Below are 27,437 nucleotides of genomic sequence, written 5' to 3'. Positions count from 1 at the left end.
ATAAAGCTTAAAAAAACCTATAACTTATAAAATAATATTAATTTTAGTTAATTAATAATAATCTAGCTATAGTTTAAATTAATAAATATTTTTTTTTATTTAATAATAAAGCCTAAAAACTTTACCTTTTTTTTATAAAAACTATATTTTAATAATTTTACATATAAATTATGCCTTTTTAATTAATTAAGAACTTTTTAAACATAATGCACATATTTTTCTTCTATTTTTAAAAAAATAAAAATATTATTAAGGTAAATAATATAAAACTTATTAAAAATCCCGCTTATAGCTATATTTATATAAAATTAAAATATAGCTAGTATATTTATTAAGCTAAAGGGCATAACTATATACTTATAATAATTATAATAAGTCTAAAATACTATTTTTTATTTATCTCCCCTTTTAATTTATATCTTATAATACATGTTACGCAAATCTAGCTTGGTAAAATATCTTATATTTACCAGCTAATTTATTAGCTTGTTAATACATAGTAGTAAATAATAATTTTTATTAGTTATTATATTTAAACTATAGTAATTAATATAAAAATATAAAAATTTATTAGGTTTTTAAATAAAAAGCACCAGCGCTCTAGCGCTATTTTAAAATAGCTTAATTTATTCCCTTTTAAGTATTTTATTAAAATACTTTTTTAATATTTATAATTTATACTAGGAGAAACTATAAATAAGACCTTATAAAGGCTTTTTACCTTTTTTTAATAAAATCTTATGCTTTACTTTACTAGTTAAAAGTTAAGTAGCTTTTTATTTAAAAAAAACTTTACTTTAGTAAATATACTAGGGTGGCAGGACCACCTTTACTCTTTCTTTAATTTTTTTTAATTAATAAAGTATTATAAGTACTAGTCCCTTGCGCATAATTTTTATAAACTTTTATAATATTTTAATTTTAATAAAAGGCGTATAATTTTACTAGGTTTATTTTATTATAATAAGGTAAAGATTTAAATTTACTTTAACTATTTAGGGATGTCCTAGGACTACTTAATAATTTTTATAAATAAAATTAATAATATAATATATTAAATTAAATATTTTTATAACTTTTTTTAAATTATAAACCTAAGTACGGGCTTGCAAACACCTGTAGTAAAAAGTAAAGATATTATTAATATACTAAATTAGTTATACCATATAGTTAGTATTTATTTTAATATTTTATTTTTATAAATATTAAACTAAAATAAAATTAGCATTAGCCCTAGTATTAAGTAATATCTTAAATTATTAATTTACCTTATTTTTTTACATCCTAAGATTCGCAAGAATAGGGAAAGCAGTCTTTTTTTTTAAATTATATAACTTTAATAACTTAAGGCCAGGGGATTACTATTTATTTTTTACTAGTTTTTTTTAAGCTTTTTTTTATTTAAACAAGCCTTTAACAAGTAGCCTAATTTACTATAATTAAAATAAAGACCCTTTTTTTTACAATGCTTTTTTTTTTTTTTTAAAAAGTAAGTTACTATTTTTTTTCTTGCCTTTTTTTTTTTTTCCTTTTTTAAAAAAGCCGCTCCGCCACTGTTTTAGTTTTATTTTAAGTTATTTTTATTTTTTTTATTTTTAAAGTTAAAACTAGCTTTAAACTTTTTTTTTTTTTTAGTCTTTAAGGCCTTATTATGCTTATTAATAAACTTTATATAAATTACCGCTGTATTTACTTTAAGCATAGTTTTTAAAAATTTTTTTAACTTTTTTAAGTATAAGTAAATATTTTTATTATAAGTTTTAGTAAGTACTTATACCCTAAACTTTAGATTATTAAAGTACAGGCCTAACTTTATAAAGTAAAGTTTTTAAAAAGTAGTATTTTAAGTGCCTTATTATTTAATTAAAAAATATTAGGTAGCATGGTGGCCCTAGTTTATAACTAGGTTAACCTATATATATATAAATTTTTTAAAATTTACCTAGGTTTACTTGTTATTTTAAAGTTTAACTTAATTTTTTTAGTAATTACGGGCATTTCTTAAAGTATTTTAAATAATAAATATAATTTTTTTATTATTTATTTAAAACCTTTTAGGGGCGCTGTAAAAGTAATTTTTTAGGTTTTTAAATTAAATTTTAAGCTTTGTTATATTTTTTTTTTTTAACTTTTTAACCTTTTTAAACTTAATCTTAGGCTTTTAAAAAGCCTTTTTTTTTATAATAAAGCTTATAATTTTTAATAGCCTTTTAGTACCTTTTTTATATATATTTAAAACTTTTAAACCTTTTAAAGCTAGCATTACTAGCACTAGGTTTTAAAAATAAAGTAGCTTTAAAATAATAGCTTAAATTATTTAAGCTTAACTTTAAATTAAAATTAAAAAAATTACTAAAATTAATTTTTTTTAAAGCTTATTAAAAATATTAACAAGAAGTTTAGCACGGGGATTAATAAAAAAATTAATATAAAAATTAATAATTTAATACTATTTTAGCTCCAGGTTGCAGGGGTAACTTTTCCTTATTTTTTTTAAAAAAATACCCTAATTTTAACACGCGATATTAATTATATTAAGGTTAAAAAATAAATAGGCTAGGAGTTATAGTCCTAGGCTACTTTTTTTTTAAAATAGCTTTAGTTATAATAAATTTTAAATTAATAAGCTTTAATAATAATATAAAATAATAGGGTAAAGGGTATATCTTACCTTACACTTTACTAAGCTAGTAAACTAAATTATTTAAGTTAGGTTTTTTTTTTTAACTATTTTTAATAGTAATAAAATTTTTAAGTATAAATAAAAAAGGGGACACTTTTTTAGTTATTTAAGTTTAAGTTTCCGGAACCTTAACTAAAACACTTATAAATTATTTTTACTTACCCTTTAAAAATCTAGTTTAAGATATTATTATTAAAAAAGTTTAAAAAGTAATAGGTGCAAGTAACTCTAACTATAAAATTAATAAGTTTTAAAAATCTTTATTAATAATAAAAATATTAACAAAGGAATTTAACTAATAAAAATAAAGTATTTTAAATTTTATTAAATAATACTAAAAAAGTTACTTAAAAATCTAAAAAAAAAACTAGCCTTAAGGCTATTTTTATAAACCTTTAAGCTACGCTTAAGCTATTTTTAACTAAAAAGTAAATATAAGTTTAAATACTTTACACACAAGTTTTTACTTTAACCTATATTTAGGGCCTACCCTAGCCTTGCCTAATTAATAGCTAAAATCTTAAATATTAATAACCTAGTTAAGTTATATAGCCTAATATAATAATAAGGTATACCAAGCCTTGGCGGCCTAAGGCCAAAGCTTAGGCACTAACTCCGGACCAACAGTAAATCAGCTCTGGTAACATCAAACAGAAAAATGTTGGCCCTGACAAAAAATTTATAAAAATAAAATTATTTATATATACTAAAAAAATTATTAACTTACTAGTAAAAAGGTATTTTTTTAGGCACTATAATAAAGCTAAATTTATATAAAATAATAGCTAAATTAAGTTACTAAAAATAAAAAAAACTTTTTAAGGCTATAAATAGCTTTAAAAGCTTTTAAAAGCTTTTTTTTTATTTATAGCTATTTAAAAATTAAAGGTATATAAGCTTATTAAGGCCTGTATTAAAAAAAATATTAATAATATTATATTACCTTATATTTATATTAAAAAAGGTAATAAGTACTATAATAACTTAAAAAAAATAGGTAAAAATTATAACTACTTAATTATTTTTATAATTAACTAGTTTAAAATTTTTATATATATAAATTTAAGCTTTAGCCTTAAAAAAGTAGCTATTTATATTAAACTTATATATAAATACTTATAATAAGAAAATTAACTTATTTAAACTTATTTTTTATTTATTAACTACCTCCCATGCTCCTATTTTTTTAAGTTTATTTAATTTAAGGTTAATAGCTTTAAAAAATATATTTTTAAGTAAATAATTTTTAAAATTCTTTTAGTACTTGGGAGGAGGCAGTAGTTTATTTTAATAAAAGTATTTTTTTAGGGTTTTAATAAAGGGCGGAAAAGGCAAATTATATATAGTTATAAAAAGTAAAATTAAAAGTAATTATAATAATAGTATAGCTTGCGTAGCTTATTAAAACACCTAAATAAAATTTAAAGTTTTTTTAATTATTTTAAGGTGTTAATTTTTATTTAGCTAACTATTTAAAAAAATAATAAGTTTAATTTTTAGTTTTTTACCTTTTTTTATATTTTTAGTAATAAAATAAATAAAAGTTTAGAAGCGGGCTTACTTTACTTTTTATAATAATTATTAATTAGCTAGGTTTAAAAATAAATTTTTTTAAATTTAAAAGCATGTAACCTATTATAAAGGCTATAATAGCTTATTAAAAAAACTAATTAATATTAATTTTTATATAAAATTTTCATAATAATAAGGTTTTAAAGTAGGGTTTAAAGTAGGAAAAGGTAATAAACCCTTTAATAAATTAAAGGCCTTAATTTTACTAAAATTAGGCCTAGGTRTAACCTTATATTTAAATTTTTTTTTATTTTTATTTTTTTTAATACTTTTATTTTTAAATATCTTTACCACCCTTGGCTTGCTTGTTATTAAAATACCCTTATTTTTTTTTAAAAAAAAATTTAGTAAAGTTTAAATTTAAGTTCATATTTTTAGTAATATAATGGCAAGAGGGCGGTTTAAAAACCTTAATTAATAATTTAAAAAAATTAATTTAAATATTAATAATAAAAAATAGTTCTTATAAATTATAAAGCTAGGATTTATTAAAAATAATATTTTTATAAGTTTTAATATACTAATTTTAAAAAAACTAAATTTACTAAATATTTAAGACTTAATAGCCTATAAAATATTTAAGTAAGGCCCTTAGCTTTATTTTATAAAGGCCTTTTTTCTAGGATTTTCTTGCCTAGGAAAAATACCTAATAATTTAAATACCTAAAATATAAGGCTTTTTGCTAGTAAGTCTTTTTTATAAAGTTATTTAATTAATAACTTTAATAAAAATTTAATTATTAATATAAGCTACTGCTTTTATAACCTAGGGTTATATATTAAATAAAATATTTTTATATAAAGTTATTATTTTAACTTTTTAAATTAAAATACCTCCGGAGCGCTTAGCTATACTATTTTAAAATAAAAAATATAAAGTAAACTAGTTTTAAAAAATACCTTTAAAGGTAATAAAGTTAAAAGTATTATTACTAAAAATAGGTTTATTATTATTAAATAGGAACTTAAAAGTAACTTTATAATAGTTTTATATAAATTATATAAATTACTTAATAATATTTTTATAATTATTTTTAAGCTAGTAAGTATAGGCCTAGTATATTTTAAAGTACTTATTATAAAAATAAATTATTTATTAATCCCTATTTATTACTAGCTTTATAAAAATAAGATTAGTATAAATATAAATAAATAGCTTAGTAACTAATTTTTTAAGCTATTTAAATATTTATTAAAAAGCTTAATTAACCTAGTAAGTATTATAGTACTTAAGTAGTTAAAAATTAAAAATATTAATTTTTTATATTATTATAAAAAAATACTTAAATATTTTATTACTAATATATTTTAGGCACTAGTAAAAAGCTTTAAAATTTTTTTAAAGCTATACTTTTTAAATTAAAGTTTTAACTTTTTATTAAGTTAAAGTGTTGGCCTTTTTTAACTTTAAAAAACTTTTTTTAGTTTTACTATTTAAAGGCCTAAAAAATAATTTTTAAAATAAAAAACTAGTTTATTATTTTTAAGTATAAGGGTGTTAAAATCCTAGGTATATTTAGCTTTTTAAAAAGGCCTTATTATTATAATATTAAGGTAAAATTTAAAAGTATATATAATTTTATATAATATAAATAATATAATCCCTTTATTAAATACTTTTAAATAAATAAAAACTAATTTATAACCTTATATAGCTATAGTTATATTTTTAGCTTAAATATTATTACCTTAAAAGTAATTTAAAAAGGTAAAATAATTAAAATTATTATAAATATAAATAAAGGCACTGGTATTAAAAATAAAGGTATTTTAAAATTTTAAATTACTTAAAATATTAAATACTAGGGCTGCTTTATAATATTTTTTAAGAATTATAAATTACGCGTTTTTTTAGCTATTTTACTAAGCTTTTTAATTTTTAATATTTTTTTTTTATTTTTAAAAAGCTTGGTATTCTTAACCTTTAACTTTTAAAGCTTTTTATTATATTTATTATTTTTTTTAAGTACTTTACTAATCTTTTTTTTAGTTTTTTATTTATTTTATAAAACTTTAAATAGTGTAAATATATAAAATTATAGTAAAACTTTATAACATGCTTGTATTTATAAAAATAAATTAATTTATTATTAACTAATACTTAAAAAGGTTTATTAATAAAAAAACCTTTAATATTTAAATTACTAGTAAAGGGCTAATTTAATTTTTTAATAAGTATAATAAAGGCTATTTTTCCTGCAAAGGTTTTAGTAAAGTTATTAGTAATAAAAAAATATTATTAAAACTTAAAAATAAAAGTAAAATAATTAATTTTACTAGGTTTTTTATAATTTAATTAATTTACATGGCGCTTTATATAAGCTATTAAGTATTTATTAATAGCCTTTAAAAATATTATATTAACTATTTTATTATTAGCCTTAGGTTACTTAAGGTATAAAATTTTTTAATAAGCATGCTTATAATTTTAAAGCCACTAGATAACTTTTTTTTATTAAATTAATATAATAAAAATAGTAATATAGCTGTTAAAGGCCTTAAGTTTAATTTTAAAATTAATAAAAATAAGTTACTACTTTAATTTAATAAAAACCTTTATAATAAGCTTATTTTTAATAAGTTATCAAATAAAAAACATAATTAACTTTTATATAATATTATTAATATTTTAAATTTTTTAAAAAACATGCTTAGCATGGTTTTATTTTTAATTAAATATTTTAAATACTTTTTTATTAGTATTATTTCCAGGGAGTTAAAAAAGCTTAAAAAAAAGTTTAATAAGTTACTTTTAAATTAAAATACTTTTAAATTTTTATAATAATTATAATATATAAAATATAGCTATACCACACTAGCTAGTTTTTTTTAAATTTTAAAAAAAATTATTATATTTAAGGTACTAGTAATAAAGCTTATAATAACTTTTAAATTAAGTATAAAAGTTAAGTTTTAATTAATATTTAACTTTTTAAATATGAAAAATAATTAATTATAAAAGGCCTTTATATAATAAAAGGGCTGGTACTTAGGGGATATAAATAGCTTTAAAAAGTTTAAAAAAAAATAAGTAAAAATTTAATAAACTAGATTATTAAGTAATTTTCCGGGCTTATAACTATAAAACCCTTTAAATATTATATAAAAAAAAGCTATTAATTAAATAAATACTAAAAAATTAAATAAAAAATATAATAATATTTAAAAGCTAAAGCTAACTAGGGTTTATATAAATAATTTAAACTTTTAAAAATAGTAAGAATTTTAAATACTTTTACTAACACTTTATAATATTTAAAGAACTATAAATATTATAGTTATACAAGCAAGTAATTTAGTGGTAAGCATTGCAGTATTTTAATTAAGACTGCCTAAGGCGCCTAAGCGCTGTTAAAGCGCTGCAGCGCTTCCTTATTGAACTAAGCGATCTCCACCATTGGCTGACACGCTGCTGGTGCAATTTCCATTGCAGGCGGGAACACCACGTGGTCAACCATCATCGTCTGTATCCTGAACCTAATGCTCCATCCTGAAATCCAGGCCAAGGCGCGCGCTGAACTCGAGGGTGTGATTGGTCTCGACGATAATGGACATATACCTCGCCTCCCTGATTTTGAAGATCGGCCGAAGACGCCGTACCTTGAATATATCCTCCTCGAGACAACCCGCTGGGCGCCCCTCTCCCCGTTGGGCGTTCCGCACGCCTCAACTAATGCCGATGAGTACAAGGGATACTATATCCCTGCAGGAGCAACGGTCTTTGCGAATGCGTACGCAATGTCCCGAGACGAACGGTATTATTCCTCACCTGAAGAGTTCAATCCAGACCGATACATCCCAGTCTCGGAAGGAGGCAGGGGCGAGCCACACCCCGAAGGTCCGTTTGGGTTTGGGAGGCGCGTGTGCCCAGGCCAGCATCTTGCAATGGCCGGGGTGTGGATTTGTATTGCGACGTTGTTGGCCACGATGGAGTTGAAGTGTCCGGTCGATGAAGAAGGGAAGGAATTAAGGCCAACTGTGGGATTCTCGGACGGGCTGAGTGGTGTTCCCGATGCGTTTGGGTGTAGGATGGTCGTTAGGGAGGAGGCAATGGAGTTACTGGGTTTGTAAGGTCCATAGATATTCGAAACTGAAGTTGTCTGATACTAAGACCGCGTAAATGCCTTCGCCACCTCTTCGGCACAGTCCTCAGCAGCGCCTTTCCCTGACTTAAAACACCTACGCTCGTTAGCTGTAGCTCATGTACCACGACAGGGACATACCACTCATAGCGAGAATCGAATGCGTTGTCCCATCATAAACCTTAACCTTGACCTTCCTCCCCTTAACGCCATTCTCTCTCCACGTGGCCTCTAAAAGCCTGGCATACCCCTCCGCCTCAGGCCTAAGCAAATCCTGCCCCGCAACCGCGATAAAAGTCCTCGGACTTTGAGCCAAAAGCCCCCCCGGGGCGAGATTCGGCGACGCATCCCACTTCAGGGCGTCAGACTCATTCGGCAGATACATCCGTCTGTACCACTCCATCCTGGCGGGCGTGAGCCACGGCGCATGGCGGTTCTGCGCCCAACCCCCGGAGACACAGGCCGTATTGTCGATAACAGGAACAACGAGGAGCTGCAAACGTACGGAGATCGAAGGAGACAGCAAGGACGCTTTCATGCTTAGCTTGCTTCCTGTTGCTTGCGTCGGTGCTCCTTGGATAAAGGCTGATGGCAGCGATACTGTCCTGGCCCATAGCCGTGAAAGATGCTCTGGTCTCCAAGTTGCCCCAGATTGTGAGCTAGAGTTGGAGATTGGAGACCATGCCGGACCGGAAGGCAAGGCGATCCTTATCGGAACCATCAGATATCGATTTACCCCAACTACTCGAGTTGAGGTACGATAACGTTATGATCGAAATAAGGAATAACGCCTCTCGCTCAGTGCGTTCCGTGTCAAAATCCTGAATCCCAACACTTCGCCCGTATCATACTGACAACCTCCATCAACCATGTCTATCGAGCATGTCTCAAGCTCATCTTATGCCTCATCAGGCTTCTCAAACCGCATGGGCTGGGGCACTCGCCCAGCTCTCCTCCTTATCGACGTTTGCAAAGCCTACTTCGTGCCCTCCAACGTTTCTCCCCTTTCACTCCTCGATAATCCTGCCGCGGCCTCAGCTCCCGACTCAATGCGCCGCCTGGTATTCGCTGCTAGAGAGGGCAATGTGCCCGTAATCTGGAGCCGGGTGGAATACACAGAGCCTGATATGGCTGACGCAGGGCTGTTTTGGAACAAGGCTAAGGTTCTGGATGTTTGGAAGAGGGGTGATGAGAGGAGCTTGGCTGGCTTATTGGATGGACTGGAACCGGATGCTAGTGACGTGGTTGTGGTTAAGAAGTTTGCAAGCGCATTCTTTGGGACGGGGTTAGATACGAAGTTGAAGGTTCGTGCTTTTAGACAGTGGTTGTCTTTTGACAGATGTCACTAACACGATAAGATTCCAGGCTCTTGACATTGACACGCTTGTTATTTGCGGGGTTAGTACGTCTGGGTGTGTAAGAGCGACAACGCTCGATTCGATGCAGCATGGATTCAGGCCCATGGTGAGTGGGCGATGCAAAAGGGGGTATACACAGCGAACGTGCTGGCTAACATGCCAGGCAGGTCGTGGCGTCTGCCTGTGGGGACCGGACACAAGAGATCCAAAACGCAAATTTGTTCGACCTTGATGCAAAGTATGCGGATGTCGTGGCAGAAGAGGATGCGGTTGGGAGGTTGAGAAAAGGATGGTAGGATGACGTGAGTACGACTATAGTAGTCCAGAGGGTCACCAATCATGCCTGTGAATACATAATTCCACGGATAGGTCTCGAACTCGAGCAGCATAATGTCCGACGGAAATGGATTGTTAAGTCTGACGGCAACGCCACGAGAGGTGTAATTCAGTAGTGCACCTGCATCCACCAAGTTGTGAAGGTTGTTTTTCTAATTTGTATGGCATCTGTATCGCGACGGATTGGAGATCTAGCCACTGCTGTAGCTCTGCACAGTGACGTATTCCATTTGCGAGCAAGCGGCCAGGTGTCTTGCAGGTGTCCAAGACCGGCGAGCGACTTTTTGAGGACTCTTCAGCTCGCGGAGCAACGCTAGGACAGATATGTGGCTCCTAGTGTAGGTGGTTTGCCAGAGAGCCACAAACGTAAATGCAGAAAGCAATCAATTCTGGGAGTCCCTGGTCTGGGGAGCCAAAGTCGAAAAAGGCGTCAATTTTTTCATCGAGGACGAGCATGTTCCGGAAGAGCTCAGCCGTAGTAATTGTGCCCTGCTCGCCTGAACATAAAACCATATTGCTTTGGTTTTGGTCATGCAGGTATCTCCACAACAATATGACAAACATAGATCACAGCGAAAAAATATGCGAGCTCGAGTCCCTCTGCTTTGAACCCTCGAAGATTCAAAGTTGACCAGCGGTGAAGTGGTGGAATGTTCGCTTCGAACTCATTGAGGGCGGCTGATATCTCCATGTACTCGTCTCGACGAACCTGCCAGTTCTGCGACGTATGCTCGTCATCACGGCCTGCAATTCTGGCAACACGGCCTAAAAGGCTATGGGTCTGCAGTAAAGTCGCGAATAACGAGCGACTAGGACAGTGAACCAGGTCGGGATTCGCGAGCGCCGGAACAGTTCGGGCCATGGCGGCTCGAGGCCCAGCAATGCTCCCAAAGGCAAATTCGGCTTTGTTGCAGGGCAAGAGCGCTTAGATGTCTCAGTAGGAAAATGAACCTGGGGAACTGGAGCCAGACAGAAGACTGTTGTAACTCCCCAGCATCCAGAATGTACGTCGGGCGGCCTCCGCATAAACAGATTCCTCTGCAGTGGTTCCAGCTGTTTCGGGTACTAGGTAGTTGATATGTTTCCTCCCGGTGAAGCCGAAGGATCCCCGCCATGGTCACGGCAATCCCCATGTGCATTGAGTTGCGATGCTTGTCGCCCTTGCCCCACTCGGCAATGCTCATCAAAAAGAGGCCTTGCGTGGCTTCCAGAGAAGGAGTGTACATCTGCTCGGGCACCAAGGCCGTAGCCCTGTCGAGGAAAAGGTCTGTTGCAGCAGATGTTCCACCATAACGCTTGACAGGGCTTGGTGTAAAGCAAGCAGAGATACTCAAGATGCTCAGGAGGAGGAATACGTTGGCCGACGCTGGTTCTTTCGAGTCGCTCGAAGAAGAGTGTTTTCGGCAGGAATCGGAGCTGGAAGAACGAGGTCGTAAGGATCTGGCTTCCCTCGAGCAGCTTCTCAAATGGCGGCAACAAGTCCCAGCTCGAGGTGCTTTCTCGAAGGTTCGGTGGTTGTAATTGAACGATAGGCGATGGCGGGATGGTAACCAGCGGACGAGTAGCAGTAGAGGCCCTTGGTCGCACGGTCTGTGTCTGGCTCACCTGCTTATCTCGCCGAGCCTTGGTGTCGGACATCCCCGTTGTCAAGGACGAGTTACCCCAAATCTCTATGGTGCCTTCCATAGACAATCTTGATATATGCATACAAGGACGATCGAGCTTCAACCGTCAGCAGTGAAGACCCAATGGATAAATAGAGACCAATCGATTGGTGTCACTGGTGAGTTTGAGAAAAAAGTGGGAGTGGAGGAGCAAGCTTTCCGGGCCAACACCAATTGACATCACCTGACTCTGCGGCATCAAAGTAAGAAGCAGCACCCGGAGGCCCGTAGAAGACTTCATAGAAATGCGTCCGAAAGTACTGTTGGGTCAACTCGGGGCCCTCGATTCAACTTATATATCGGCGGTAATCCGATAACTATCTTTCTTAACTTACGTAGACATTAACTCCAAAGGGCTTCTGAGAAGGCAGGGGAGATGGGATGCTAGTTTCAACACAAGTAATTTGACAGACAGTCTGTGAGACTACATATCCTATATCACGCTCGCTACGCTTCTCCCTCACGTTGCTGCGGAGCCTAGGTTTGCCCCATAGTAGACGTATCATACCCATGCTCTTCAAGGTACTTCCGGAATTTACGGTCCTCGTCGGTAATGGTATCCTGGCCGATATGAGGAAGACAGAAGATCGCAAGGGCAGCGCTAAAGATACATAGGGAGCTGGAGACGAAGAACGGGTCTTGGCCACGTCGGATCGCGTTGGGGGCGTTGTCCTGGATAATGGGGAAGATGTACGTGCCGACGAAGGCGCCTATTTTACCAAATGCTGCGGCAATGCCGTAGTACTGGCCGCGAATAGAGGTGGCGCTTGTCTTGGCGGCGCAGAGACCGATGTTATCGCCGGGGCCGAACTCACCGAGGGCGAGGAAGATTCTACTGGTGTTAGCGGGAGACAGCCATGTTAGGTATCGACGTACCCATAGACAACAACAAATGCGGCAACGTTTTGAGGTGTGTTCAAGTACTGGTAGCAGCCGGACATGATGAAGCCAATGACGCCTTGGAGGCCGACGCCAATTGCCAGAGTCTTGCGTGGACCCAGCCAATCGCTGGCGAAAGCACCGGCGACGGACCCGGGGATGTAGAACAAGTTGATCACCGTGTTCCATCCAAAGCTCTTCCACAGCGGGTATTCATCACCAAGGATGATGGCGAGCCAAGCGGAGGAGTAAGTGCTGAAGGAGTACGCGGAGAAGTCGTACACAAACCAGATAAGAGACACAACAGCCAAGCGCTTCCAATAAAATCTGATCCCGTTAGTCGCTCCACGAGCACGGGCGATGAACTTACTTGATTATCAGCCAAACAGGAAATTTGCGCATGCGCTCGCGGTTAAACTCCTCCGGCTCCTTGAGCTTGAGTCGGAGATACAGCAAGCTGAGCGGAGGAATGACGCCGAGGCCCAAAGCCACGCGCCAGGCTGCTCGAAGATGTTGTTCGGTGAAAATCAAGACCAATATCATCGGCGTGAAAGCGGACGTAACAAAGCCAAAGTCGATCTGCAAATTGGTGAACATGATGAACCAGCGGTTGCGATGGCCCTTCTTCAGTTCTCCACTGCTCTCCGCGGCCGCAACCGATCCCGCGGGGTATTCTCCACCGATTCCAATACCCAAGAAGAATCGATAAGCGGCGAGTGCCGCGAAGAGGCCGTAGGTGCTTCCGTGGTAGCCATATGCGGCGGTGCAGAGAATAGCGAACAGAATGAGGACCAAAGTAGAGACCAGTAGAGAACCTTTCCTAGACCAGTGATCACTCATGACACCGAAGAACAGCATGCCGACGACAGTGCCGGCGAAGGCGATGGACGAGACGTTCTTGCTAGCGGAGGATTTGGTATATGCATCCGCGTAGATCATGCTCAGCATGGTGTTGACGGAACCGATAACCTAAAGAGTCAGTGCTGAGCGACAGGCGCAGAGGGTAGGCACCGTACACCATTGAGGTAGCCATCAGAGAAGAGACCGGCGCCGCACGCAATAGTCGGCCAACTGCGCTCCCAGCGACTTTTCTCAAGGTTCTCGAGGGGCGCGACTTCCGGAGGGGAGGAAGGGTCCTCGCCCACAACGACTTTTTCTTCGTCTTTGGCCATTGCCGGTAAGGATACAACGGGGACGGGTCAACTTGGGAGGAGAAGGAAAAATCGAAAGATAAAAGCAAAGAGGGGAATCAAGGAATCGCCAAAAGATAGTGGCACGCGACTGCTGGATCAGGGAAAGTCAGTCGACTAGGTAAGATAAGTCGGAGCCTGCCATCCTGCAGAATCCGATGGAATTTCCCCGTCAAGCCTCGTTTATATAGGCATCTCTGCCATTCCATTCAAGGTTTGCGATGCATTTCGCCACTCTCCTTCTTCCTTTGAGACCGTTAGCCTCGAGGATCTGATCGTGAGTTGCCAGGGTAAAACCTCCGACGGGCACGTGCATGAGTGTTGGTGTTCAAGCGGCCAAGCAGAGGGCGAGAAGCTTATCTCCGCTTGGCTTGAACTGGAGCACGTGCCTCGCCCATTCGATCGGACTTCGCCGACAGATCAACACTCACCTCCCGTCAGCAACGAATGAGCAACAGTCGACACAGAGACGGGTCGAGATCTGGCCGAGAAAGTCCCCTGGGGCAATTCCAGCGAATCCGTTTTCAACTATTCATGGATAGTCTACTCGAAAAACGGTCAGTCGAAGTCGGAGTTGACGAACTTGACGTTGTCCGAACTCCCCGCACTCGAGCTGCCGGGTAGGTACGGTACCGTACTCCACCAAGACTCCAAGAGGAGCTCCTCCGAGTCCCCCATGGGGAGCCGAACTGCATCCCCGGCACAGCACAGACTGCGGGCCCTCACAATGCTAGGCTAATTCATAAATGGTACGGAGCAACTCCATACCGATCTTCCACCAACTCCACCACGAAATGTCGCTGAACGAAATCCGGGGTCGATTGGCTCTTATCACGGGCGCTTCGGGAGGGTAAGATCGAACGTGAACATGCACTAGATGCTCAGGAATTAACGAACCTAGCATTGGCGCTGCATGCGCTCACCAGCTGGCTAGCCATGGCGTCCATCTCGCCCTCACCTACGCCACCAACTCCAACGCCGTCAACCAGCTCGTCGCAGAACTCATCTCGCAATACGACGAAAATAACCTCCGCATTACCACACATCAGGTCGATGTCGGTTCTCCCGATCAGATTGAGACCATGTTCCAGCAGATTGACAAACAGCACGGCCGCCGACCAGATATTTTGATCTCGAACGCTGGCTATGGAAAACGGATACCAAATATATGGGACATCGGCCTCGAGGAGTTCGATTACATGCTCAACGTCAACCTGCGAGCTTCGTTTGTTCTGGTTAAAGGTGTGGTGGGTCATATGAAGTCGCAGAGATGGGGGCGTATTATTTTCATGTCTTCGATCGCCGCGTCTGGAGGAGGGATTAATGGATGTCGTACGTTTGATCTCTCTCCGATTTACGTACCTAACAATGTGCAGACTACGCTGCGTCCAAAGGTGGTCTCACCGGCATGATGAAGAATCTTTCAACCCGCCTCGCCGAGTATAATATCAGCGTCAACGACGTCGCGCCTGCGATGATTGGCGACACTGGCATGGTTCCCTCAGCCACTGCTATCCCAGGGATTGCATCGAATATCCCGCTGGGTCGATTGGGAACGCCTGAAGAGACAGCCAGCGTGGTTACGATGTTGGTGAAGACGGGATATATGACGGGGCAGAGTCTACTGTTGTCTGGTGGGCTGAAATAGTATATATTCGTAAATAGCAGCATCAATCGATCGGCGGGATGTGATCCAATGAGGCCATCCGTGGTTTCTGCAACCTCTCCCGCCAATTGTTCTATTCGGCTCCGACATCTCGTATTGAGCAGCACCAAAATGCCAGAGTCCGTAAGCAGAAGGTCTGGAGTTTTTGAATTATGAGCCGTAAGGATATACCATTTGTTTGGATCGGCCAGCTGACGAACGAAGTGTACAGAATGCTGGTAAGAGAGTCCCGGCTTTACACGCGCAGCTAATTGACGAGACAGAAACGGAAAAGCAAGGTAAGCGCCTTCGGAACCAACCAACACTTCTTGCGCTGACAGGACTAGTGTTCAGGAACAAGCCTATGTTAGGGTCGTACTGCGAGAAGACCAACAAACTGTGTGTCTTTGGGCCTCGTCCGTCCCGAAAGCCATTGACCCGATGCCTGCCCTTTCACAATACTATCGAGCGTCATCGCTGACATACCTAGAAACCTGGATGCTGCAGAAACTCGCTGTACGAGTCTCCTATCGCTGCTCCGCCACTTGAATCCCGACGTTGATATCGAAAATGCTCTGCAAACGATCGCACCCGAGACTGAATACCAGGCGTCCTCTAAGCCGCTGGAACCGAAACTTGACTCAGAAAGCCCTGGGTCTGCGCACGAGTTTGAATAAAATGAGGCCTCCATGGGAAACCCCCCAGACGGGTGGTGTCGCTGCCTACGGCCAGGGTCGTCAGGATTCCTCGGTGCCATGACCATCACGTATTGGCAAAGCAAGGTTAACGGGGAACAGGCAATAGGCCATGGACAAGACTTCTACAGAAGATTTCAGACTTTTTGTCCCGATTATTCCGACACTGTCCACGCGGGCCTGAGTTGGTACACGACATACTTTCTATTCCAAGCGAGTGTTGTGCTTAGCATCCATCACCTGAGGCCTCCCCAGCTTGATGGCAGTTTGGCCGCTGTAAATCGGGAGCCGTGGTTGTCGTCCATTGAGCGGGCAAGGGGGTGTCTTGCCTCGCTCGGTGCGACAAATCGGGCTGCGGTGCGGTGCCTTGCCTTGCAGTGTTAGATAGAGTCAGGGATCGGTCGCCGGGACAGCCAGCGCAGAACGGTCACTTGGGAGACTTTAATACTGTCTACCCGAATCAAACCGAACACGTCGCTCAGGCCCCGGCCGAATTCGAAGATACAGCTGCTGCACCGCTGGCTATCGACCCCACATTGCAAATGTTCTTCGAGGACACATCGTGGGAGAATGATCTGTTCGAGGGACTTAATGGGTTTCCTGGAACAGATGGGGTGCGGTAACGTTCCTGGAAATGCAGGGCAAGTTATACCCTCTGCGCCTGATCTTAATGGGCCCGTTATCTAGAGAAGCAATATATCTACCGTGGTTCAAGCCGTGCCATCAAGCCAATGACGTATGAGGCCGGTCCCAAAGTACAACACCAAGGCTCGGCCATCTGTCCGCCGACACTGCAGCGTAACACACTCGCGTGAAGGACGGGCGATCCACTCCGGGACCAAACCCCTTCTGATACCTATCGGCCCCAGAAGCCCGGCGTACCCCCACCTGACAACTTTCGAAGTTTCGATGCTGATAAGTGCACGGCCGGATGCAGAGTTCCGAAGTATGACAACAGATGCGGGGAAGTAAAACAAAGGAACTATAAGCATCCATTGTCTGGCTCTAACCTCTGCTCCCCTCGCGGTCCATTCCCATCCTCACAAGTCCAGCATTCAGTATAAAATCGCAATGACCACCGACCGCTCCGCCCTAACAAGCCGCACCGTCCCATCCATGACCCTGGGCGACGGCACCACAGCCACACTAACAGCCCCTACGCCCCCCGCAGACGCCGCATCCCGCTTCGCCATCACCGGCAACGCAGTCATAACCGGCGGCGCCGGAACCCTCGGGCTGACAGCATGCACCGCGCTCCTCGAGCACGGACTCAAGGGTCTCATGATCCTCGACATGAACCCGTCCATCGCAGAGCAGGAAATAACCTCCCTACGAATTAAATTCCCCGCCGCGAAAATCATCACGGCCCAAGTCGATATCACCAACGAGACCAGCGTCGACGCCGCATTCTCCGAGGCCGCAAGGACCCTAGGGTCCGTCGACATCCTCTTCTGCTTCGCCGGCATAGTCGGCTGCGCCGACGCCCTCACCATGCCGCCGGCGCAGTTCCGCAAAGTCCTCGACGTCAACACAACGGGCGCGTTCATCTGCGCGCAGGCGGCCGCGAAGCGAATGGTGTCGCAGGGCACAGGCGGATCGATCACCTTCGTTGCGTCGATCTCCGCGCATAGAGTTAACTTCCCGCAGCCGCAGGTTGCGTATAATGTGTCGAAGACGGGGTTGCTGATGATGAAGAATAGTCTTGCGGCGGAGTGGGCGCGGTATGGGATCCGCACGAACAGTATCTCGCCTGGGTATATGGATACGATTCTGAATGAGGGCGATGGGTTGATCGAGCATAGGCGGATATGGGCCGATCGGAATCCGTTTGGGCGTATGGGCGCTCCGCAGGAGTTGGCGGGCGTTGTGGTTTTGCTTGCGAGTCCAGCTGGGGGGTATATTAATGGGGCGGATATTGTTGTTGATGGTGGAGGGGTTGTTTTCTAGAGCATTACTCTGTAGATGTCGCTATGATAGTTCAATACTAGGCGTCGTCGTCGACTCCTCCCCTCGGTGTTCCCCCCTTGTTCTAGCAGGTAACCCATGGAAGCAGTGCTGCCCTCAAGTTGCATAACCTCGGTAAGTAGAATAGCTAGGGAGCAAAGATAGGCAAGAGTAAGGGAAAGCACACACCAAGAGGATACCTTGTAGATAGCAAACTTCCACCAATGGTAGGTATTGCTAACGCAGTCGGCAGGGGGCCGCATCGGCGAATCCATGGCGATTGGAAGCCTGCCATTAGCACCGATATTCGCCCGGTCTTGTAGAGCCTATCACGAGGCCTTCTATACTAAGACCTGGAGCCCATAAGAACTTATCAAACGTGTCTAAGATTCAGCTGACATGCCACCGCGGATATCACGCATCCCTCGGCTGGTTTGTTTTGACAGGTGCAGTTCATTTGACGAGCTAAAATTCAAGTCCTTGGGTTTACGGGGTGGATACGCAGTGTAAAGGGCCATAGCCAGCCTCCCTTCCAAGGTATATAGACTACTAGTTGTAGTTTTGGCGTTAAAGATGCGACAAGCGTGCCCATGCCCCGACCTAGGTAGCCCTAGGTGCCGTCCGGGTACGGATCGGGTAGAACCGCCGGCATTGAACTCATCCATCCAAGCTTGAGAGCCCCAACTTGCATCAGCACGGTCTTCCGTTGATACAGAGCTTTGCAGCTTTCCTCTCGGTAGTCCAGGCATCTCATATCATACCAACACTGCTCGACGTGGTGCGCAACCGAGAACCAGGTATAGACATCGTGGTTGATTCCGTGCAAGCCTTGCTACCTAGCTATTCCCATCCATGTACCCTGCCCAAGTCCTTAGCGGACAGCTCAGACTTTCGATGCCCCGAGCCCTAACTCGGCTACCTGATCAGTTGTTCGCATCAGCGTGGAGACCGTCGTGCGGGTCTGGGCAGTATGTTCCACCAAGGGGCCACGGGAGTCGCGGCTGGCTGCCCTACAAGGCAGGTGCTAGGAATCATATGTGCAGGGTCCCAATGCAGGTTGGATGGGGCAGAAAGGCTCCATCTCGATCCTGACCGTGCTTGGTACAGCCGAGTGGTCTGAAGGTGAGCCTCAAGCATGGAGGTTGCCATCCAGTTGCATGAACAGGGCAAGTCCAATAGCACCTGCCTGGAAATACAATCTAGCTAGCCGCCATTGAAGCCCCGGAGTCCAGCATCACCGACTCCCTCCCGACCACCATCGCCCACCTGCGCACCAACCTCGGGCCCTTCTTCCCCCCCGGGGCCTCCCACTCTTCCTTTTCCACCTCTACGCAAAAGACGTCCTCCTCCCTTCTCTCCTCCCAACAACCAACAACAGCCTGAGCTCGATTCTCTCCGCAGCCCTCCTCGCACCACTCCAGCTCCTCTGGATCCACACAATCACCACCAAACCCATAGCAGCCAACGCCAATTCCCTCAGACAACGCCTCCCCAGCCTAACAACATGCGTCCGCTTCGCCCCCCGCCCCCTCGCCGTCCTCGAAGCCGTCGCAAGCTGGCTCGTCGCCCGGTACGCGACCAACATCCCAATCATCCTCGCGGAGCAAACCGCGCTGGCCTTCACGGTCCGCGCAACCGCCGAAGCCCTGACGAGTCCAGACCCAGCCGAGGCCATCGCCGTGAAGCGCGGGATTGCCCTGCACGCTGTCTCCGTCGTCCCGGCCTTTCTGACTTGCATGGCGACGCTCCCCGCGAGACTTGTTCTCGTCCGCATGGCCGTCGCCGCCGGTGGCGAGTGGACGGAGGATAGCACACTGGCGCCGTTGCGTGCGATTGTGCCTATTGACCCGCGGCTCCGGGGACATCATCCATGCGGTCTGCTTGATGCTTGGAGGGCTCTGCCGCGGGAGACGTGGGCGCGCGCTTGCAGGATCCAAGCGGGCGCGTTTCTCCTGTCCACGGGCATTTTCTTCGTTGGCTTGTGGGTTTATCGCGACTTTCATGAGGATGCATCGCTTTCGATGATGTGGTTCTATCCCTAGTTGGTGGGTGGAAATTGCTAGGTACATTACCATAGTACTTACCTAGCCAGTACTCCCGAGAATCAATAGACGGCTAGGGCTTCCAGGCAGCTGATATTTAAGGACAGGGTCTTGAGGGATCGGCGGGGTTACCTAAGGTTTATAAGATAAAATAGTATGGCGGGACAAGAGATCTTAGATTATCAAGTTCCAAATACTTAGGCCTGGTTGAAACTGCATATCAGTAGAAATAATAATCTAGCAATGATCAAGCTCCATAACTGGCAAATCAGGCGTTGAGGAAGTAAACAACCTACTCTTGCATACACAGCTTATCATTGTAGTAGGAGCAAGTATCAAAGTTAATGCATGGTATGCTATCCGTCATGTAAGCTAGTTTTGGGAAAACATCTTATATCCAAGACCAGGCAGACCAGGGCTGTTGTGCTGGTACGTAATCCCCGCGGACGACACCCCGCCGACCCCTCATCCCCCACATTCAGTCAATAAATACCTCTCATCATCACCAATTATCGTCTGAAATCTATAGTCCTTCTCTCAACTACCCATTCCCCGAGCGAATACCCCCAAAATGTCCATGAGCCACTCCGACTGCGCCGTCGAGCGCACCGGCTTCCCGCGCCCGTTCCCCGACACGCCCTCCAACGTCCTCGAGCAATTCAAGATGGCCGGCAAGACGATCGTCGTTACGGGCGCTGCTGATGGGATCGGGTATGCCGTTGCCGAGGCTATGGCCGAGGCTGGTGGGGATGTTGCGCTGTGGTATAATTCGTGCGTTACCTTTACAGAGATGACAGGCGGATGAGTAAGGTTTATTGGAGGGATGAGATGCTAACTCGGTGGATAGAAATGAGGCTGCGATTGCAAAGGCTGAGGATTTGGCGAAGGAGCATAGGGTTAAGGCTGTTGCTTACAAGGTCGATGGTGCGTTATGTACCTAGGTATACCCCAGAGATTGTGGAATGAGGCGAGGTTAAGATAACTACAGTCTCCGACCCCGAAGCCGTCCAAGCAACCATCTCGACCGTCGTCAAAGACTTCGGCAAGATCGACGTCTTCGTCGTGAACGCCGGTCCGTCTCCCCCCAGCTTTCCCATCCACCCTCCCAAGCCCCTATCCACACTAACTGGCTACAGGAATGGCCATCTCAAAACCCCTCCTCGCCCAAACCCTCCCCGAATACAAAAAGCAGCTCTCCGTAAACGTCGACGGCATCGTCTACTGCGCAAAGTACGCAGGCGAGGTCTTCTCCTCCCAACGATCCGGCAATCTGATCATCACCTCCTCCATGAGCGCACACATCGTCAACGTCCCAACCGACCAGCCAATCTACAACGGGACGAAAGCGTTCGTCACGCACTTCGGCAAGTCCCTCGCGCGCGAGTGGAGGGATTTCGCCCGCGTCAATATTGTCTCGCCTGGTTTCTTTGATACCAAGATGGGGGCGAGCCCGGAGACGGTGCAGGAGGCTTATCGGATGGCGGTTCTTGGGAGGCAGGGGCATACGAGGGAGATTAAGGGGGTTTATTTGTACCTTGCGAGTGAGGCGAGTAGTTATATGACGGGGAGTGATGTTTTGATTGATGGGGGGTATGTTTTGCCTTAGATGGCGTCGCAACGGTTGTTGTAGGTAGAGCGCTATTAACTACCTATAAAATAAATAGACAGAAGCAGCGCGTCTCAAGTAAACCTTGCCAATGGGCCATGGGCCAAAGAATCGAATACATGAGTAACATAAATACTCTGTAAACTTTGCAAACCGCCAGTTACAGGTAAACTAAACTAAACAGGCAGCACCACCTTGACCCCCATGTACTCCCTCTGATGCATGACCTTCCCATCAATGAGCACCTGATGCACACCAACCCTGTTGTGCACCGTATCCGTGGGATCCGTCGCCGTCGCAATCTGGATCTCGCGCCATTCGCGATTACTCGGCACGAGCTGGCCGGCCTCAGTGAGGCGCTTGAACTCCTTGTACACACCCTGTTCTTCAACGCAGCCTTCTCGCTGGATGAGGGGCGACTCTACATACCATTAGCAACTCATCTAGGGATGTTCCGGGGAATCAAGGGTCCAAGGGTCGTACCATGCGCAGGCTGCATCCTCAACTCCCCAACCGAACTGTTAAACAGCACCAGACTCAGGCGCTCCGAACTCAGCTGGTCCGCAGGCGGCCGATAGACCCGATGCCTGGTGGCCTTGAAGTGCCCCCCGGACACAATCTCCAGCGTGTCGCCGATGTTGATCACCAGCGCGCCCGGCCTATACGGCACATAATACCACTTCTCGTCGCGGCCCCAGATCTGGAGACAGCTGATCGGTACGGAGAAGAGGAGCGTCGTGAGCCCGAAGTCCGTGTGGCCGTGCATCCGCAGCCCCTTGGACGCTTCCTGTGTTTCTCTCTGCACGGGGCGGAATAGCGCGTGGCGGAAGTAGCCTTCGCCTGTGGGGGAGCCGTGGGATTGCACGTTGTCCCAGAGGTAGGAGTCTGGGAGCTCGAGGACGCGGGAGAACAGGGTCAGCAGGCGCCGGTTTACGGATTGCGTGAGGTAGGTGCAGAACGCGGTGATTTCGTCCATGAATGGGTGCAGGGCTGTGGGGATGCGGCTGGGGTCGGTCCACTCGCGGTTGTAGAAGTTGAATTGCTCGATGCCGTCGGCTGGGCCGCGGTGGCGCTGTATTCCGATATCAGCGGTTAGTCTTCTGGGATCCAGCGAGGTGGATTAGGGGGGTTTGGATGGGATGTACCTTGAACCCGTATGGGTGCTTGTACCCCGACCACCGTCCAGTGTCTGGGTCAAACAGGAGGCGCTCCTTGTCTTCCTCGCTGATGTTGTTGTAGAGGTATTGGGCAATCGCGAACTGGCGGTGCAGTTGCTCCAGTGAGATGCCATAGTTCTCGAGGAAGAGGAAGCCGTCGTCGCGGATGGCGACCTTGACTTGCTGGATGAGGTCCTCGACGACGGCGGGGTCTTCAGAGTCGAGCAGTGACAGGTCAATTGACTTGAGAGTTGCAAAGCCCTCGGTCTGCTTGGTGACGGGAGGCCGGTTCCATTCGGGGACGAAGGGCTTGCCGGGGAGGTTAGGGGAGGGTGGGTTGAAGGGGGCTGCGGGTGCCATTGCGATTGTGTGGGTTGTTACTTGCTTGGTTTCGTAGTGAATATGACTGAGAGGTAATGATGAGCTCGTCAGTGAGGTTATATATCCGAGGCCACCTATACTCGCAATCGTGCTGTTGGATCTCATGATCTATATGGCGAGCTCTCCAGCACACGGGAACAGCTAGGGCTGCTAGCCCTAAGTCCGTCTCCAGCTACCCCTATCCGCAGTAAGGCTTGAAGTAGATGGTATGGAGAGCTCCTCTGCATAGCCGATCCAATAGCCTATCTAGTGAGATACTTGATGTGGAGGAAGCTCTTGTGGAGACGTGGGAGGAGCTCCTCCCGATATGCATGCAGGCCTGCAGCTTTATCAGAGCTCCTCCAAAGTCGCGATAAGAACTAGGTACAAAATGCTGATAAGAAGAGCAAATCGTTGGCTTAAAGACCTCATCTCTACAGTGACTTAACGCCTAGTCTATGCCAACCTCCCCATTGACTGTTTTCACACAACTCATCTACTCCTTTGACAACCCATCAACACCAAGATGTCCCGCCAACTCATCTCCAGCGAGAAGTTCCCTCCCAAGCCTCACAACTGTATGCAGCCCTCCTTCTTCACTCACACAGCCCTCTAACTTATACAGGCCCCGCCACAAAAGTCCCCGGCCTCGTCTTCCTCGCCGGCCAAACCGCCACGGGCGAAATCAAGCAAGCCACTGTACGTCCTCTCCCTCATCGTCATTGTTCATTCGACCTCGAGCTAATATGGTATGTGCAGCGCACCGTCCTCCAAAACCTCAAAGAAGTCCTCGAGCTGTCCGGCTCATCGCTCGAACAAGTCGTCAAATACAACGTCTACCTTGCCGATATGAAGGACTTTGCGGCTATGAACGAGGTCTACATTGAGTTTCTGCCTAAGCCGATGCCCTCGCGGTCGTGCTTGCAGGCTCTGCCTCCTGGAGATGGCACGGTTATTGAGATTGAGTGTATTGCGCAGGTTTAGATAAAATAGAATGGATTACTTGGTTTCATGCATGTTTCGTTTGTGCTTGACACCGGTGGACGAACAAAGAGATAGAGCTATTGAAACTCATAGGATTCACTACTATTACACTCCTTGATCGTTAATAGCAGATATAATGCTTATCATTAATCGACCTCATAGGTCTATTGAGAAAACTAACTTCTCAAGTACTTCGAATGCCATGAATTTCTAGCTACCTTCATCCCTACTCGCCTATCAATTTCCCTCGACGTTTATCGTCGTATAACCTTTGACATTCCGGATGTATCAACAGGAACTCATTGAGAGAGTCGACTTGAAGGTATCATGAAACACCAACATGGCAATCTGCGTGCAAAGCTGGAGGTCAAGAGTCTTACATGTGTCCCCTACTCACCTAGATTTGCACAATAGACGATTGACCAAAAAATACATTCTAATCTACCCATCTACGACCGTGCAATCTCAAACTCCTTCGTATACCAATTCGTAATCGCCTTCGTATCCCCCGTAACAGCCACAGTATCAAACCTCCCCCTCACACTCCTCGCAACAGCCCCATCATTCACCATCCTGCCAGCCCACTTCCCATACCTCCTCGCCGCAGCAACAACCCTCTCGACCGCATCCACAAACACCGGCTCGTCCCCTCTCGCAGGAACATACCCCAACAGACTCATCGCCAGATCATTCGGCCCAACAAACACCATATCCACCCCCTCAACCTGACAAATCTCCTCGACGTTCTCCACCCCCTCCCTCGTCTCAATCTGAATCATCGTGATAATCGTCTCGTTCGCAGAGAGCATATACTCCGGCGTCGTCAATCCATGTCCAATCGCCGGAAACGCAGACCCCTGCCCCCGCACCCCCTGCGGCGGGAACTTCGAGCTCGCCACGATCTGCCGCGCTTCATCCGCGTTGTTGATCTGCGGGACCATGATCCCGTGCGCGCCTGTGTCGAGCGCGCGCTTGATGATGTCGTGCGCTGTTCCGCGGATGCGGATTATGGGGGAGACGCCTAGCGCGGAGATTGCGGAGACGGCGTTGTGCATGCTGTCGTCGGAGATGTGGCCGTGCTCGCAGTCGATGATTATGCCGTCGAGGCCGGTGAGGGAGAGGATCTGGGCGATGCGCACGCTGGGGAGGGCCATGAATGTCATGAGGGGGTATTCATTGCGGCGGAGTTTGTTGAGCAGGCGCAGGCGGGGGTTGGCGATTGTGGTGGTGAGGGGGGTTGGGTGGGACATTTTGGATTTAGTCTGTCGGGTAGATGCAATTGGAATTGTGGTTTACTGCGATGCAGCAGTCGTATAGCTATCTATATAGTGTCTATATGATTTGTTATGCGATGAGGAGGAGCAGACCTTATCGCCCCACCGGAGGAGCTCCTCCAGCCCTAACGCTGTCTGGCTTAGACTGCGCGCTGTGAATAGTGGCAGAGTTGGAGTACGCGGTAGCTAGACTCACAGTTCAAACGCCGACTATCTCTGCTCCACTTCGTCTGGGGAAGATAGGGCTACCGTATAGTGTTTACGGGGGTATACTGATAACGACGAGCATATAGTCCACCATGTCCTGCTCCCATCCATAACTCACCATACTCAGTCCATTACTCACTACTGCACCTGCACCTCTCTCTTAATCCAAACCATGGAAAAATCCTCACTCAAAGACGAGGACACCACCTCAACAGCCGAAGGCCAAGTCCTGCCAGGCTCTGACACCGCCACCCGCATGCCCCCATCCCTCCGCACCCTCAGCGCCGAAGACTACAACACGCTCCACACCAAAATCGTCCGCAAAATCGACACGCTGATCCTCCCCACAATCGGCATCCTCTACATCCTCAACTACATCGACCGGCAGAACCTGGCGTCCGCAAAACTCCAAGGCATCATGGACGACCTGCACATGAGCACCGCCGACTTCGCCACCGCCGTCTCCATCCTCTTCGTCGGCTACCTGCCCTTCCAGATCCCGTCGAACCTGCTCATCACCAAGATCCCCCGCCCGGGCATGTACATCTGTCTGGCGGTCGTGGTGTGGGGGTGCATCTCTGCCTCGACTGCAGCAGTAAAGACCTACGAGCAGCTCCTCGCCGTGCGTGCGGTACTAGGTGCCGCAGAGGCAGTCTTCTTCCCCGGCGCCATCTACTATCTCTCTGCATGGTACACGAAAGCCGAACTGGGCAAGCGCATTGCAGCGCTCTACATCGCACAGCAGGTCGGCAATGCCTTCGGCGGGCTCTTCGCGGCCGCCATCCTGCAGCTCGACGGCGCGCACGGGATCGCAGGGTGGCAGTGGCTGTTCATAATCGAGGGCGCGGCGACGGTGGGAATCGGCACGGTCTGCGCCCTGGTCATGCCCGAGTTCCCGCACAACAGCCGCATTCTGTCGCCGCTCGAGCGGGATCTCGCCGTGTGGCGGATCGAGTCGGAGGCCGGGGCGGCGGAGGGGAGCGAGGATGTCCCGCTGCTGCGGGGCTTCGTGAACGCGCTGAAGGACGCGAAGCTGCTTTTGCTGATTCTGGCGAATATGCTGTCGCAGGTGCAGGGGAGTATCGCGAATTATTTTCCCACGTTGGTTTCGTCGCTCGGGTTTGGCGAGACGGTTTCGCTCCTCCTCACTGCGCCGCCTTATATCCTTGCTGGTGGGATTTACTACGGGATTATGTACTACTCTGACGTGAAGAACACGGTGTATCCGCTTATTATGGGCTGTGTGGGGATCACGGTGGTCATGTACATTATACCCATGGCGACGCTGAATGTGGGGGCGCGGTACTTCAGCATGATGATACTGCCTTTTGCATCTGTTGGTCCGCAGTTGCTGCTGTACAAGACGATCAACCTGCATCTTGCTAGACCGGTGAGTAAGCGGGCGGCGGCGAGTGCGTTGGTCAATGCGATTGGCGGCACGTCGAATATCTGGGCGAGCTATCTGTATTACGATGAGCCCAGGTTTCTGGCTGCGTTTGGGACGCTTTTGGGGGCGGGGGTTGCGTTGGCAGTTACGGTCACGGTGTATCGGTGGGTTGTGCGGAGGGAGAATAGGAGGCTTGATGGAGGGAAGGCTGACGAGGTGGAGAAGGTCATCAAGAATGGGGTTACGAGGGAGATGGTTGGGCTGGGGTGGAGGTATGAGATGTATTAGCCTCTTCCCTTGGTGGATTATTACTGTGAGTGAGAGGGTGAGGTGAAGTGGCATATGTATCTTGGTCAGAAGCAGCCTTGAAAC

At 44.1% G+C, this 27,437-nt stretch overlaps 12 protein-coding genes across 12 annotated transcripts; 8 read left to right on the top strand and 4 right to left on the bottom strand.

Annotated features, from left to right (window-relative positions):
• Window positions 1-7,735: 7,735 nt before the first annotated feature.
• Window positions 7,736-8,326, top strand: DSM5745_09651 (uncharacterized protein; the record flags this gene model as incomplete). The annotated part of the gene is made up of 1 exon (XM_026751667.1): window positions 7,736-8,326. One exon carries the CDS (start codon window positions 7,736-7,738, stop codon window positions 8,324-8,326), a length of 591 nt encoding a protein of 196 aa, XP_026600015.1.
• An 880-nt stretch (window positions 8,327-9,206) lies between these two features.
• On the top strand, window positions 9,207-9,991 carry DSM5745_09650 (putative N-carbamoylsarcosine amidase; the record flags this gene model as incomplete). The annotated part of the gene is made up of 3 exons (XM_026751666.1): window positions 9,207-9,641; window positions 9,703-9,801; window positions 9,863-9,991. The coding sequence occupies 3 exons, from the start codon at window positions 9,207-9,209 to the stop codon at window positions 9,989-9,991; spliced, it is 663 nt and encodes a 220-aa protein (XP_026600014.1).
• A 569-nt stretch (window positions 9,992-10,560) lies between these two features.
• DSM5745_09649 (fungal specific transcription factor domain-containing protein) lies at window positions 10,561-11,717 on the bottom strand (the record flags this gene model as incomplete). Its single annotated transcript, XM_026751665.1, has 3 exons — window positions 10,561-10,955; window positions 11,098-11,282; window positions 11,362-11,717. The coding sequence occupies 3 exons, from the start codon at window positions 11,715-11,717 to the stop codon at window positions 10,561-10,563; spliced, it is 936 nt and encodes a 311-aa protein (XP_026600013.1).
• Window positions 11,718-12,172: 455 nt separating this feature from the next.
• Window positions 12,173-13,746, bottom strand: DSM5745_09648 (putative MFS phospholipid transporter (Git1); the record flags this gene model as incomplete). Its single annotated transcript, XM_026751664.1, has 4 exons — window positions 12,173-12,527; window positions 12,572-12,901; window positions 12,945-13,543; window positions 13,591-13,746. 4 exons carry the CDS (start codon window positions 13,744-13,746, stop codon window positions 12,173-12,175), a joined length of 1,440 nt encoding a protein of 479 aa, XP_026600012.1.
• An 812-nt stretch (window positions 13,747-14,558) lies between these two features.
• DSM5745_09647 (SDR family NAD(P)-dependent oxidoreductase) lies at window positions 14,559-16,086 on the top strand (the record flags this gene model as incomplete). Its single annotated transcript, XM_026751663.1, has 6 exons — window positions 14,559-14,614; window positions 14,666-15,096; window positions 15,141-15,351; window positions 15,635-15,708; window positions 15,757-15,808; window positions 15,900-16,086. The coding sequence occupies 6 exons, from the start codon at window positions 14,559-14,561 to the stop codon at window positions 16,084-16,086; spliced, it is 1,011 nt and encodes a 336-aa protein (XP_026600011.1).
• A 1,089-nt stretch (window positions 16,087-17,175) lies between these two features.
• Window positions 17,176-18,051, top strand: DSM5745_09646 (oxidoreductase, short chain dehydrogenase/reductase family; the record flags this gene model as incomplete). The annotated part of the gene is made up of 1 exon (XM_026751662.1): window positions 17,176-18,051. The coding sequence occupies one exon, from the start codon at window positions 17,176-17,178 to the stop codon at window positions 18,049-18,051; it is 876 nt and encodes a 291-aa protein (XP_026600010.1).
• A 1,132-nt stretch (window positions 18,052-19,183) lies between these two features.
• Window positions 19,184-20,090, top strand: DSM5745_09645 (uncharacterized protein; the record flags this gene model as incomplete). Its single annotated transcript, XM_026751661.1, has 2 exons — window positions 19,184-19,218; window positions 19,268-20,090. The coding sequence occupies 2 exons, from the start codon at window positions 19,184-19,186 to the stop codon at window positions 20,088-20,090; spliced, it is 858 nt and encodes a 285-aa protein (XP_026600009.1).
• A 571-nt stretch (window positions 20,091-20,661) lies between these two features.
• Window positions 20,662-21,696, top strand: DSM5745_09644 (uncharacterized protein; the record flags this gene model as incomplete). Its single annotated transcript, XM_026751660.1, has 4 exons — window positions 20,662-20,861; window positions 20,938-21,014; window positions 21,079-21,162; window positions 21,227-21,696. The coding sequence occupies 4 exons, from the start codon at window positions 20,662-20,664 to the stop codon at window positions 21,694-21,696; spliced, it is 831 nt and encodes a 276-aa protein (XP_026600008.1).
• Window positions 21,697-21,872: 176 nt separating this feature from the next.
• Window positions 21,873-23,213, bottom strand: DSM5745_09643 (uncharacterized protein; the record flags this gene model as incomplete). Its single annotated transcript, XM_026751659.1, has 3 exons — window positions 21,873-22,117; window positions 22,180-22,768; window positions 22,842-23,213. The coding sequence occupies 3 exons, from the start codon at window positions 23,211-23,213 to the stop codon at window positions 21,873-21,875; spliced, it is 1,206 nt and encodes a 401-aa protein (XP_026600007.1).
• Window positions 23,214-23,739: 526 nt separating this feature from the next.
• DSM5745_09642 (RidA family protein) lies at window positions 23,740-24,197 on the top strand (the record flags this gene model as incomplete). Its single annotated transcript, XM_026751658.1, has 3 exons — window positions 23,740-23,791; window positions 23,839-23,912; window positions 23,973-24,197. 3 exons carry the CDS (start codon window positions 23,740-23,742, stop codon window positions 24,195-24,197), a joined length of 351 nt encoding a protein of 116 aa, XP_026600006.1.
• A 449-nt stretch (window positions 24,198-24,646) lies between these two features.
• On the bottom strand, window positions 24,647-25,447 carry DSM5745_09641 (HpcH/HpaI aldolase family protein; the record flags this gene model as incomplete). Its single annotated transcript, XM_026751657.1, has 1 exon — window positions 24,647-25,447. One exon carries the CDS (start codon window positions 25,445-25,447, stop codon window positions 24,647-24,649), a length of 801 nt encoding a protein of 266 aa, XP_026600005.1.
• A 403-nt stretch (window positions 25,448-25,850) lies between these two features.
• Window positions 25,851-27,353, top strand: DSM5745_09640 (uncharacterized protein; the record flags this gene model as incomplete). The annotated part of the gene is made up of 1 exon (XM_026751656.1): window positions 25,851-27,353. The coding sequence occupies one exon, from the start codon at window positions 25,851-25,853 to the stop codon at window positions 27,351-27,353; it is 1,503 nt and encodes a 500-aa protein (XP_026600004.1).
• Between the last annotated feature and the right edge of the window lie 84 nt (window positions 27,354-27,437).

This window comes from Aspergillus mulundensis (assembly GCF_003369625.1).
Source record: "Aspergillus mulundensis strain DSM 5745 chromosome Unknown scaffold_12, whole genome shotgun sequence".
NCBI lineage: Eukaryota > Fungi > Ascomycota > Eurotiomycetes > Eurotiales > Aspergillaceae > Aspergillus > Aspergillus mulundensis.
The sequence above is the reverse complement of the archived record's forward strand: the minus strand, read 5'-3'. Positions and strand labels throughout refer to the sequence as shown.